This window comes from Cibotium barometz, chromosome 47 (assembly GCF_041138505.1).
Source record: "Cibotium barometz isolate CiBa-2024 chromosome 47, ASM4113850v1, whole genome shotgun sequence".
Classification (NCBI taxonomy): domain Eukaryota; kingdom Viridiplantae; phylum Streptophyta; class Polypodiopsida; order Cyatheales; family Cibotiaceae; genus Cibotium; species Cibotium barometz.
In genome coordinates, this window is record NC_141092.1 from 39,072,689 (window position 1) to 39,087,092 (window position 14,404).

The 14,404-nt window shown below is 40.9% G+C and overlaps 1 protein-coding gene across 1 annotated transcript; it reads left to right on the forward strand.

Annotated features, from left to right (window-relative positions):
* The first annotated feature begins 1,301 nt into the window (after positions 1-1,301).
* On the forward strand, positions 1,302-3,138 carry LOC147611663 (putative UPF0481 protein At3g02645). Its single transcript, XM_086784702.1, has 2 exons — positions 1,302-2,160; positions 2,290-3,138. The coding sequence occupies exons 1-2, from the start codon at positions 1,350-1,352 to the stop codon at positions 2,916-2,918; spliced, it is 1,440 nt and encodes a 479-aa protein (XP_086640828.1). The 5' UTR covers positions 1,302-1,349; the 3' UTR covers positions 2,919-3,138.
* The last annotated feature ends 11,266 nt before the right edge of the window (positions 3,139-14,404 follow it).

Here is a 14,404-nt window from a genome sequence, read left to right on the forward strand (position 1 = left end):
AGAGAAAGGATTTTTTTTAAATCGATTTTGAAAAAAAACCCGTAAGTCCATTAAAAAAGAGATCATTTTATTCATGAAAAATTTATAAGTAAGCGGATTTTTTAAATACCCCTTGAACACATGTAAGGCTTGTAAGTAGTGTACCTCCCTAAGAATGTAAATAAACACTACATTGTACTCACATATGGTAAAAAGTCTAAAACTTCTAGTGTATAGTTGGGCCCGTGCAATAGGTATTGATTGAAGAAGAAGCTCTGGTGGCTGCCAATAACGCTCTATCCAGATGAAAGTTTTTTTTTAAAAAAAGTTGGCATTAGAGAAGAGACGGGCTTAGTACCCATGGGACCCCCCTTATCCCACAAATCAGGGACAAGGCACATCAATCGGGGTAGCCAGCAGGGTTCGAACCCATAACCTAGGTTTTGACAACGAAACACCTTAGCAACTGAGCTACCGCCCGATGAAAGTTTTGATAGTCTATCTTAAATCAAAAGAAAGAGATTAGTGATAGGGTGGATCAAGTATAGAAATCTCATACCATGTAAATTAATCCAAATGCTATACACAGACTAGCTACCATATACAGTAGAGTTGTAGAAGAACTTATCAATCTTATTACGTTAAATACATTGAAGGGGCACCTATTCGAATAGTTGTGACGTTTTAATTATTAATAAAATTGTTATTTTTATTATAAGCGTGTCCACACTTCTAGCTTACGTAGCTTTTTAGCCGCGGAGAGGCCTATAACAGCCAACACGTTTCGATGGGACGCCGCTACTGCTTCGATCGATGGTTCCTACCTGTTTATGGGTCGGTGAGGACGTGGGACTTCTTCTTTGTGGGTCGGTTAGTGGACTGGTTGAGCACTCAGCATGTGGTCGGTGAGGGCGGGGAGCTTGTTGTCACGCGGTTGACAGACAAAGCGGGCTCAGTTAAAACCATTTACACTGGTCAGTGATCAGTACTAAGTTACTAACAACGATAATGGTGACTGCGCCCGATCAACTTGCAAGCAGGCTACAGGTGGTGATGCTTGATTACTGATCGGACTCGCCGATCGGTGAGAGCCAGAATCCAGATGGTAGCTGGTCGGTGAGAGCGAGGTGGTCGTACAAGGCGGTCCGTGAGAGCGAGGTGACAGGCGTATAAAGAATTGTCAATTGTCCTTCAAATGGTCTGCAAAAGTCGTCACTTTTGGTGGGAAGTGGTTACAGTTTAATTCAATGCAAATAGCTGTAAGAGTTAGTTTTGGGGAGTTCCTAACTCCAGAGTCAGTATATAGCCACGCCCATTGACGGATTCGGTAGAAGATAGAAAATAGGTGGGTAGCTTCCGTCCAAGAGCGGATGGAGAGTAGGGAGGGACTGTGGGTAGCTTCCGTCCACGAGCGGATGGAGAGTACGGAGGAACTGTGGGTAGCTTCCGTCCACGAGCGGTTGTCCGCTGGGAGTGGGAAGAGTAGTGTATTCTTCAAGGTGCCCGCTGACATGCGTCAGGCGAATAAGCGGGAGTATGACCCTATCTTCTTCACGTTCGGCCCTTATCATGCCAAGCTCAACTCCCCAGATTGTGAGCATTTCAAGCTCCAAGCAGCCAAGGCGCTGACTTCGATCGAAAGCTTTAACAAACTGGTGTCTCAAATACAAGAGCAAGTTACCCATATCAGAGATCTGTATGCTGAGCCATGGGATAACAGCCTCGGCCTGGACGCCCTTGCTCACCTTCTAGCTCTGGACGCCCTCACCGTCGTAGCTGCGGCCGTTCCAAACAAGACAATATTCCAACCTCCGGGCGTACAGTCCCTAGTTTTGCGTGACGCCTTTGTTTTAGAGCACCAACTTCCCCTCTCTGTCCTCAAGTATGCAATCCAAAGCATAGAGCCGTCCTTCAATATTGACCTTTGCTTGAAGACGGTTGTCCAATTCTATGCGCTCACTTCTTATCCCTTCCCAGTGGCTGACGATCATTCCGCCTGGTCTTGGATTGAGCCCGCAGACCTTGATCAGTCTATGATTGGCTGTATTTATGACAGTTTGCCCAAGAAGGTTGCGGCACCGGCACCAGCACCAGTGCTCGAAAAAAACTATTTTCTCAAAAATTGTAAAACCTTCGTATATAAAATTAAGAAATTATCAATGAGTTTCTTTACTTTCGAAGGTATTTGTACTACTATATTCTTTCGAATTTTTCAAGTATTGGCACTTTCAACCTAAAAATTTATAGGTATTTTTCAAAATTTGAAAGTGATATTACACTAAACTCGGGTTCTTTTCGAGCACTGGCCAGGACTCCCAACGGCGGATTCCCCTCCCAACCGCGGTAAAGAGCACTGGCCAGGACTCCCAACGGCATCCCAACTCCAGGGCAGTGGGATCACTTTTAAAGTTGCAGCTGTTGATCCAAAGCAATCCACTCCACGCAGCTTTTTTACAGCAATTGACTTCCATGTGGGCGATCGTGTCTTATATCTGCCGAAAATCGTCGTATACGATACAACACCATCGTACCTCCTCAACCTCGCTACTTACGAGGTGTGCTCTCAGTCCGTTGACGCACGCCCTGTCAGCTCCTACGTAATCATGATGGACACCCTGATCAATGCAGAGGAGGATGTGCAAGTGCTAGTGCAGGCTGAAGTGATTGATAACCAGTTAGGAAGCGACACCGAGCTAGCTAACATTTGGAACAAAATGGCTATCTATATGCCAAACAACATCACTGAAAACGATAAAAACACCATAAAGATAGTCAAAGAGGCATGCAAGTCCAAATGGCGCAAGTGGAGAGTGGGATTCATTGATAAATACTGGGAGAAGCAGCCATGGTTGCTCATTTCCATGTTGGCTGCTTTTATCTTGCTTGTTTTGACGTTAATCCAAACGACCTACACCACGCTACTATACAAAAAACAGTGAAGATTTGACTCTAAGTACGGCCTTAGTGCAAATACAACGTTATAGGCATAGTTGTAACGCCATGTTGGCGGTTGTAAACTAGCTTTAGTTCAATACCATGGTACTAGTTGTAACACCATGTTATGGGCCGTAGTGTTTAAGTTGAAAATGGTCGTATGTGATGCCAAGTATATTTCTAAATTCACCTATCTTGAATACCAATTCCGGTTTTGTCACTTAACAATTTGTTGGAAAGTCTTTCTCACCAGGTGTGATGCGGGCAGCCTTGGCCCTTAGGGGATCGATTGTCTTGGTTGACATTTAAGGGTGCAATTGTTATGATCAGACGTTAAATTTATTTACAATACTGTTTCAATTTATATATTACTCCACAGTCTTCATGACTGTGACTTATATTTACAAGATTGTTTCGATAAATGTTACTCCACACAATTCATGACTGTGACTTATATTACTCCACACGATTCATGACTGTGACTTATATTGTATGCATTGATAATTTCAAATTTTCTCAAACAATTTCCTATGATTGTGAAAAGAGGAAAAAAATGTGACACAAAGAGCACACCTCAATAAATCAACCTGACCAATGGTCTTTAGAAATGTTAGGGGTGTAAAAATTTACTGATAGACAAAAAAGAAGTACACTTGCTACTGTTGGCACTATGAAGTCGTATTTGCAAAAAACATGTATTCTTTCAACATAAGTTTATAGTACATCTTTGTTAACACAATATTTCTAGTCACCTTGGCGAAGATCATCCTTCTTATTTATACTCTTTCAATGAGTCTCTCGATGTCATCATGGAAATGCACATAGCAAAGAAAAATGTATAGGGAGAGTGCTCACATGTACTTAACATTATAAATAAAGATAACACCAGAGAAAATTGGATTAATTTAGATAGGATCCCTAAACCTTCCCTTTTGTAGAAAAACTTCCAATGCCAATGTATATCACAATGTTTTTGTTGCACTTTTAAGGTTAGGACACCCCTAACCATAGTCAAAGAGACAAGTCAAGGAACTTATGTAGGCTTTAAAGAGAGGTCTATGACTCAAATAGAACCCTTATGTAAGAGAATGGAGATTGGAGATCTAGGAAGTGAAGGCCTAACCAAAGTAGAGTGGTGGCCTACAAGAAGAAAAAAGAGCATAACAAGAGAATAATATTTACCTACTCATATTCGCATACTCTTCAAAATAGGGATTTGTGAATAGGATAGAGCCCTTGCACAAATATATAGAGTATTTCCATGCATAGAGTATTTTATGAATGCATGGATCTCATAGAGAGCCATATGCATGCTTAAGGCTCTCTATGAGAGGTTTATCCATCCATAGAGGGCTATATGCATGCATTGAGCTCATAGAAAGCACTATGCATGCATAGAGAGTTATATACATGCATAAGGAATCATAAGCATGGATAGAGAGCTATATCCATGCATAGAGAACTCTACGCACGCATATAGCTCAAGCATAGCCCTATTCATGCATAGATAGTGCTCTATGTATATATAGAACTAGAGAGCTCCATGCATGAGTAGACTGCTCTATCCATAAGGTAAAGCCCTCTATGTATGTTGTATACATAGAGGGCTCTATCCATAAGGTAGAGTCCTCTATGCATACATACATAGAGGGATCTATCCATAAAGTAGAGGCCTCAATCTCGCCTCAATGCATGCATGGAGCTCTCTATGAGCCTACATAGAGCTCGTAGATAGCCTCGCACATGCATAGAGCTCATAGATAGCCCCATGCATAGAGCTCCATGAGCCTACATAGAGCTCATAGATAGCCTCGCACATGTATAGAGCTCATAGATAGCCCCATACATGCATTTGAATTTGTTGGGACCTCGTGTTGGGATTCCTCAGAGGGACTCCCTATGGCATCGCAACTCTGAGGGTGTGGGATCAGTTTTAGAGTCACTTCAAAGAGAGCAATCAACTCCATGTGGCTTTATTGCAATTGACAATCATGTCTTTTTTCTATCAATAATTGTCGTATACAATGAAACACCATCATATCAATCTCAACATCGCTACTTAACGAAGTGGGTTCTCAATCCATTAACCATGCATATCGTGTCATCTCCTACATAATCATGCTGGATTGCCTAATCAATGCGAAGGAGGATGTGAAATTGCTAGTGCAGGAACTACTACAGGATGACCCATTTCCGACACTTAGTATCGAGAGTTTATGCGCCATTGATATAAATGTCGGAATGAGCATCAAAATGTGCGTCGAAATGAGTGTTGGAATAAGCATCGAAATAGGCATTGCGATTTAAATTTTTATTTTAAAACTCTTAAAAAATTTAATTGTGCAAAAAAAGAAAACATTAACAAAAACCAAGTATTTCTTGGTAAATAAAATTGCGATAAAATATTATAGCTCATCATCAACTCTCTCATCCTCAACTAGATCCATGGCTCTAAATGCATCTATTTCTAGAAATACCTCTCCATCTGCGTCTTCGTCTCACAATAGGTGTAGCCTCCGAATCGTCCTCTTCTATTTCTGGCATTAGAGGTGGTTGTATTGAAAGTTGTTTTTCAACACCATATTAGTGAATTTGGGAATTTCCCAATTTCCATTTTTGAATACTTAAAAAAGGGGACATGGATAACATGTTTGTAAGTTTCTCAAAACCCTATCATATGACCTATCGTTGGAAAGCGCTTGAAAAATGGAATCTAAAGAGCTATAAAGCGCTCATTTTGGATTACTGGTATTCAACTTATGGTTAATCAAAACTTTCGACCACGTGTCCCAAACTTGTGGGAAATTCCCATATTCCCCAATATGGTGTTTTTCTATCTCTTCTTCAAATTCCGGATTAGTTATTGTGTTTGCTTCTCGTTCAAGTGCTAGTAATTGTCGAAATATTATATCTTCATTTGATCCATCTTCTAGTTGTTCAACTCGATCAATATCTGTTTCTTGTGCTTCTTGACTGGGTTCCTCAACCTCTACTTCATCTAAAATTTCCATATCTTCAAATATTTGTTTACTATACGTGGATCAATTTGGATTACAAACAACCACCTGTGATCTCTCGGGTCCACCTTGAAGACGACTTGCTCACAATGCTTTGCTAGCACAAATGTGTCCCTTTGGTTTGTCCATATATTTGTGGAGTCTACTTGAATAAATCCGCTCTTATCTCTGCACATGGTTGTTTGTGGTCATTGATTCTCTACCTTGAATCACTTCACATAAAAATGAACATATAAAACTTTTTGAACCTATTACTTCCATTTTGGATTAACAAACATGATCCTCAATTGAGGACATTAATAAGTGTCATGAAACGGCACAATAAAAGTTGTACATTATGAGATATTGACCACCCGAGGCCTCGTAAGTAAGTTTTAAGTGTCCAAGTGTGAATAAGGGCCAATTGTATATAAGGCATTTTCTCATAATGAAGAGACACAATCCCCTTTGTGCTATTGAGAGTTATCTCTTTGCGTATTAAGAGAGATTGAAGGAGTGAGAGCATTCTAGCATTGTGCCTCTTTTATGCATGTATGGTTCATGCTTGTGTGAGAGAGAGTGACAGAGAGAGCAATTGCCCTATGCAAGGGTGTGAGTGACTCCATTGTGATAGTGTGGAGGTGGATCTTGGAGTTTGAAGCTTAACGAGCAAGCTTGGAGGCCTCAAGGGACTCAAGATCGAAGCATTGGTATAAGTACCCTACGACAATTTGTGATCTATTGCTCACCCATTAGGTGAATGTGTGGAGGTGGAGCTTGGAGTTAACGAGCAAGCTTCGAGGCCTCAAGGGACTCAAGATCAAAGCATTGGTATAAGTACCCTATGACAGTTTGTGATCTATTGCTCACCCATTAGGTGAATGTGTAGAGTTCCCTCTTAGAGGTGTGGTAGCTTATAACATTTTTGGCGCCGTTGCCGGGGAAACACCTTTGTTTCTTTCAGCCTCGGAGTTTCAGCTCCCATTGCATAGGATTCATTATTGCCCTTGCATATTCTGGTAGTGCATTGTGTGGAAAATGAATGGATAAGGTGTGTGTGGTAGAAAAAATTGTAAGAAATCGGTTGTGATGTTGTGTGTTGGTAGTAGAGTGGTTCTTCTAAGATAAGGCTTCACTATTTGTTCTTGTTAATTTTAATATTTGCATCATTAAAACCACCAGAGAATGAGAAGGTTGGTGTGTTGTTTTCTTTCTGTTTCAAAAAAATCATAAAAATAAAAAACATAAGGGACCATTGACTATGCCAAGAACTTGCATTTTGTTCCTTAGGAGTGGCACAGTCGATTTGCTATCAATTGGATAAGTATTACACACCCAAAGTCACCAAATTCAATGCAGGAAGTTATACATGAGAGTAAAGAAAAGTTGTTCACGCCCTGAACCGTTTCCTGCAGTTTCACACGGTGACTCGCTCACAAAATCAGTGCTGTTAACATCGAAAATAATAGGATTACCTTTCCAAAAATAGAAAACCTTATCCTCACACCTTTGACACCTTGCAATCCACCAAAATTTTGAAGCACTTGAAAGTTCAAGAAGGCATTCATCACGACGTGACTGAAGCTGTTCACAGCATGAAACCCTTACTAATTCACGACGTGAAACATTTTTTGTTGATTCACAGTAGGTAGGCCAAAACCAATGATTGGACAGTCCGAGGCCACAAGGGTCGATTAACAAAGGCGTCTTATACAAAAAAGAGGGAATCTAACCTGAACGGTAAAAAAAATTTGAGCACCTAAAAGTGCAGGATAATGTTCATCACAACGTGAACCATTTCTTGCAGTTTCATGACGTGAACCACTCTCTGCAATTTTATGGCATCTGAAACAGTGTGATAGAATCAAAAGTAAAATCAAATTGGGTTGACAAATAGCTTATCAAATCCTACATACATGCACTTAAGATCTGAAAAACTCATCGGAGATGATCTTACGCCCGATGATAGTGCATCGAATCACCCAAGATCTTCCTACCAAAGAAGTGTGGGATAAGGACATTCTTCAAGCACACACTTGAGTGTTTTAAGAAACCTAACCACCACTGAAACTAGTAGTGAAGAGTCCATGGAAAAAGGGTTAAGGAGAAACCACCCTCCCCAACCAGGTTTAGTGGTATCATTGATATCGCCCAGGGATTTTTCGGTCTCCAAACCAGCCATGAGGAAGAAGCGCAATCTGTGGGCATGGGTCCCTTAACCAGTGCTCGACTCGGTCCACGATAAGAAGTGCCACTCCAAGCGTCAAATTCTAGGCTATCGAATATCAGCACCCCTCGAATAAGACAAGACATGGAAAGTGCGGCTAGGATAGGTCAAATATTCTTCCCCACCACCAAGGAAGTAGAGTTAGATGTTAAATGGAGTAAGGTGGAATGACAACTATGAGAATTGAGCCTAAGGAAACAAGATCTCGACATTCGTAGGAGGAGAGCTGAGAAGACGGAAATGGGAAGTTCTAACCCACTCCGATCATGAGGGAAGGAACCACAAATAGTTATGGGTAGAAGTGAGGGAGAGATGCAAGACTTGGAACCCATAAACGAGGAATCCAGGATGGAGGAGGGGTTTACAACCATAGAAGAAGAGGGTAACCTAGCTAGCAGGGTAGGTGAAGTAGAGGATCAACTCTACACCAAAAAGGATATTGAGGAGACGATCAATAATCCTACGTTTCTACAAGACATGGAACTCCTGATTCTACAAAGATGTATGGAGGAGGCGATGAATGGGGAGTCATTCCAAGATACCACGGCGGCTGGACCATCCCATGGACCCGACATACCTACAAGAGTCAATACAGGTAGGGGACGTGGCCTAGAAAGGGGGGAGAAATTCCCCAAGTGCCTAGGATAGATCCAATCATGGACCTTAATATGTAGCCACAAGGGCAAACCTACTGATGAATATGGCGACAGAGAACTAGGTACTACTGTAGAATCCCAACCTTCCTGGATGAAACCACATATCATTTCAAAACTTGTCCAAAAGTTCTCTCAGAAAACAGGGATCCAATCCAACATGTAGAGATTTTTTAATCCACATGTGAAACTTGCGGGCCGGTCAGTGATGTGACAATAATACATGCCTTCTCATTGACCTTTGAAGGAAAATCTCATCAGTGGTTTCGAACTCTTAAGCCTGAGGATAAGGTTAACTTCACAAGGCTAAAGAATGTTTTTGTGCCCAATTTTGCCCATAGTGGTGATAGGTGGAGCCTTATGGCACAATTACATAATATTAAACAAAAGCAATAAGAGTTGATGAGAGACTATGTTTCTCATCTCTGAAGCACTTAAATTTGAGGTGCAAGCTTCGGAAAAGGTTAACTGATGTGATCAGTTGTTGCCTTGTTTCCAGAGGGGGGTAAGAGACCATAAAATGCATGATTACCTTGATATTAGCTTGACTTGATCCTCTTGATGCATGCTGCAAATTGGCAATCGAATATGAAGACAATATGTTAGAATTGCCACAACTAGAAGATGTTAAAACATCTTCAGCAACTATGACTTCACCTGTCTTGAGCCACCAAGAAATTGGACTCCAAAGGAAGTAAGTCGGAAACATGATGGTGGATGAGCTCAGTAATGCCATACTAGAAAATTTGAAAGTCAAGGAGGGAATAGAAACATTTGGGCATGGGCATAATCACCTTTACCCCCGCAAGGAATTGGTGTGGTGCTCTATGTGCAGATTAAATCACACCACCACCGAGTGTGCACAGTTAAGAGTGAGGCCATTACTCTATTGTGCTCACTGTGTAAAATAAGGAAATCATCACACTTCAATGTGTAGATATCCAAGGTTTCAAAATGTTACATAGCTACTAGCACCACTTAGAGCCCCAATGGCTTTACCGGCGCCACCTGTTCAAATCACCGCTACTGCGGGACAACCCAACTCTTCCTACTTACCTAGGGGGATGTTCCGGGTGCAAGACGCTTCACCTTTGCTGCCACTAGTTCTACCGCACAACCACCACAGGCTAAGATCAATCAAGTGTTGATTGAAGAGTTGTCAAAAATGTTGATATGGTGTGGGAAATAGAACTTAGTGGAGAGTATCAGGAGGATATGGCTCAGGCTATGCTAGAATACTACGTCCTACAGAATAACATGCCAGTACCTGTGTTCAAACCATGGTACAATGGAAGGCCAAGGACATGAACTCGAATTTTATAAGGGGACCGCTGTAATGCTTTGGCTATAGAGGACCACATCGAGTAGCCGATTTCCCAAACAAGAATATGAGTCATACACATCGACCACAAAAAGTTACGGTTTCGCCCAATGACATGATGCCAGTGCTCACCTGTACTAAATGTGGAATTGATCATTTGATCAAAGAATGTCCATACCGAGTAAGTAGCCCTACTTCTACTACCAATCAAACCGGCATCTGGACCATTAGTGTACAATCTGGGAAGATCACATCACTCAATGTACTGATAAGAGCTCAACCTCAACTAGAAGACAAGGGAAGAAATCGAGCGGATGTGACTATTCCCAGAACTGGCTGAAGAAGAAGAAGAGTTAAAAAAGTAGGTAAGGGTGAGACAGAGTCACAATCCAAGATGGATCCAAAGAAGATACAATTGATATCGGATCCACCCAATTGAAGGATGAAGGTGGTCAAGAGATCAATCATAGAGGATCAGACCAAGGGAAGCAAGGAGAGCAACCAACGACTCCTAAGGGGGTCGATGTGAATATCCCAATGCCGACAAAGAAATAAGAAACCTTGAAGATGCCAAGGGAGGAGTTGAGTAAGATATCATTAGAGGGGAGGCATAAAGAGAAAGTCATCCCTTAAGAGCTAGATGCACCCATGCTTACAAAAGCAGGATGCCAAAAACTCCTATTTTGGTTGAGGAAGAAGTTCCCAAATACAAGTCGCCAATACCCATTACTTGGCAAGTTGTATTATCAGCAAGATAAACCACTTGCTTGATAGGAATTGGATGATAATTGTGTAACCATTGCAATTGATATGTCATGTTGCCCCAGTAGCACTAGAATCAACAATAAAGAGAGAACCATCACGAACATGTAGTACCTTTCTGGAGAGACATTATAATGAACCAAATTAGCCTCTTGATGTCTTCATCATGAGGATTTTGTTGAGTAGCATAAGCTTGATTTTGCGCTTCATCATAATGCCTCTTGAAGCATTGACTAGATAAATGCCTTGTGCTCCCACAATATTCATAGGTTGTAGAAGAGGAAGAACCCCTTGATAAAGGAGGTCACTTATTTGTAATACCGTGTTCTTCATCGTACTCTTCTGCCCAACATTCAGATACCAAGTGACCAGTTTTGTCACAATAAGAACAACGCTTTTGAGGAAATCTCACACGAGAAGAATTATCTCCTCTTTGGAAGCCACAAGATGTAAATTGGGAGGAGGAAGAAGGGCGTTGCTGAAATGGGCATCTGAGGACAGCAAAGGCTGTCTCTGATTCTATGTACTCTTGGGCAATCATGACCGTTTCATGAGTTACCGACGTCGTCTGATGATCGTGATGTTGAGAATATTCAATCAAAGAAATACATGTATGCTCAAAGTCAAGTCCATCCTTGTTAGATAATATAGTGACAATATTATCATACAAAGGATCGTTCACCGTATCAAGAGGTGTGTAACCAATTGAGTTCAAGGAATAGGATCCCCTGCAGAAAGTTGAGTCATAATACCTTTGAATGATTCAATGTGACTAGACATGGATGTACGTGCCTTGAATTGAAGCTTGCCTAGAAGATTACGGAGATATAGAATCTCTGTAACAGTTTTCTTCTCAAACATAGTGATAAGATAGTCCCATATAGCATATGACGTGGATAACGGATACACATCTAGCATGAGTGAATCGTTAAGGGCACAAAGTATATACCGACGAGCAGTCTTATCATGACAAATCCAGTGTGCATGATCAATTTTTCACTGTTCAAAAATAGGACCTTCGGTAATAATAACATCATTCTGAAGTGGATCAATAGGTTGAGGAGGGCATGCAAGAATACCAAGAACAATATCTGCCAATTCGTCTCCTTCCAAAATTAATAGCATCTTGTATTTCCAACCAGGAAATCCTTGGCCTTGGAAAAGAGGAACACAATGCTTCCCAAAAGGAAAAGCCATTAACAAGTATGGTGTTTGCCATGTCGGGTTGTGAGTACACGTACAAGATAAGATCGTAGAACTTGGACACCATGTACGAGATATGAGAAACGTAGCCAAACTAGGCATGCACCAGACGATGAGCATAAAGTGATCATGTAAAGCATAGAATGTGAACCAAAATTAGAACTCTAAAAGTGGAGACCCGTGTCTCATGCACGTAAGCAGACTTAGAGGTCTATAAAAGACGAAAATAATAATAAGAACAAGCACCGCATCAAGAAAAAGCACCGCGTTACGACGCACCTTGCACGGTAAGTTTTGTATCTAATTGTAGCTTGTATAGCAAGCATCCGTCTGAAGGTTCCACAGAAAGTTTTGACGATCAAATCCTGCTTACGACTCCAAAGACAACTACCTATCTACTCACACAAGAACTTGTTTTACTGGATGCAGTTTTCCTGAACTTTCCTAACTTTTGACTCAGAACTCCGATTGACAAACCGTTTTGATAGGATTCACCAGGAGTGTACCACCTACGCACCAGCAGTGTACCATCTACGCACCAGTAGTGTACCATCTACGTACTAGCACATGTTTTTGGTTTTAAGGACGTGATTAAGAAACAATTCTAATTACAACAAGTGGAGCTATAGAATCATGTAGGCAACATATAATCAAAGAACCAATCAAACCTACACAAAACTGTTACCAAAGATCAATCTTGTAAGACATGAAATCATAATCATAAATTGAACAAGAAGACGTAGATTATTCCCTTATTATTAGAATCGCTCTGATACCATGTTGAGAGAGGGAGAGAGAGACGAGACAAGAGACACCACATACGCTCCACAAGAATTAATCATATTAGTCACAAGTCACATATATATAGGCAAGACCTAGATTGAGTTAGGGATAGCTATATATAGCTCCAACATTTGAAAATGCTCTTACCTTATACTCTTGTAACACTGCATGAGCCTGATGCATTGGTATCTTTGTTATCTTAAAAGGGGCTACATAAATCTATCACATTCTTCAGAGTTGGAAGACCTTTTCACAACACAAAGCAACTATAGACGCGCTTGATAGACGCGCAAAATAGCAGGCGCGTCTATAGGCGTTGCTTGAAAAGAGAAATTACGAGCGCGTCTAATAGCGCATCTAATAGCGCGTGTATTTGCGCGTGTATTGACGCGTCTATTAGGGAATCTACACTGAGAATCTAACACTGTGTCTAAGAGCGCGTCTATTTATGCATGTATTGGCACGTCTATTTACGCGTGCATTAGGGCGTCTATTAGTGCGTCCACTGAGAATTAAATGTGTATTTAGACGCAAAACATAGAATACAAAAAGTGAGATTTTGGTGTAGGCTGGTAAATGTACATCACTGCTTTTCAAAAATTGCCCATGATTACCAAAGCACATAATTTTAACAAAAACATCAATGCTTTTTTGCAAACCCACATATACAAAAATTAAGTGAGGTGAGGAGAATGAGACAATATGTAAAATAGTTTAGCCAATATCAATGATGGGCTATGGTCAATCTCATCCTCAATGAGATCAATCCTTGCCAAACTATCTACTTCAAAATCCAAACAAGTGTTTAGATCTACAAATACATTCAACCCACTACTACTTGTGCTACTCATGTGCTCATCAAAATTAGCATCACTAATGGTAGGCTCGTCCTCACGGGTAATGGCCTCAATATCTGTATCTCCTATCTCATGATCATCCTCCTCTCTCGTATCAGGGTCATCATCACCTCCATGGCCATGATCATCCTCCATACGCTCCATATTCGTAAATGTACTATACATCACTTTGGAACATGGCATAATAGGTATGACATGCCACCATCTGTTATTATCCACCATTGGTTGATAGACAACCTAATTCAAACACAAATACAATCATGTTATTTTCCTTGCATCGAAGGTATCAAATATTTAAAAATGAGTACTTTTATATGTGTGTACAGTACCTGTTCACATTGTTGCGGTAATACTAGTGTGTCCTTCTTACTTTGCCAAAACTTTGTGGAGTCGATAGTTACAAAGCCACTTGCATGGCATTTGATTGTTGCGTTAGGGCCTCTTTCCACCACGTCCTTAAACCACTTTACATCCAAAACATACACAAAGAAGCGTCGAAAGTCAAGCTTAATAATATCTTGGATTATGCCACAATAATCATCCATGGCTCCATTGGCTCCCTCAAAATGCTGCAATCTTGCGTGTTTCTCTTATCATCAATCCGTTGTGTTCGAAAATGCTTGCCCTGACACCATATAGCATTGAACATAGTGCACTACACCAAGACAAAATCAATTAAATAAGAAATC

What these genes read in the sequence shown, in the direction of transcription:
- LOC147611663 (XM_086784702.1), top strand. Translation starts at nt 1,350, where the DNA reads ATGGAGAGTAGGGAGGGACTGTGGGTAGCTTCCGTCCACGAGCGGATG. An exon ending in GAGTTTCTTTACTTTCGAAG is followed by an intron (nt 2,161 to 2,289) that starts GTATTTGTACTA and finishes AGCACTGGCCAG; the next exon opens with GACTCCCAACGGCGGATTCC.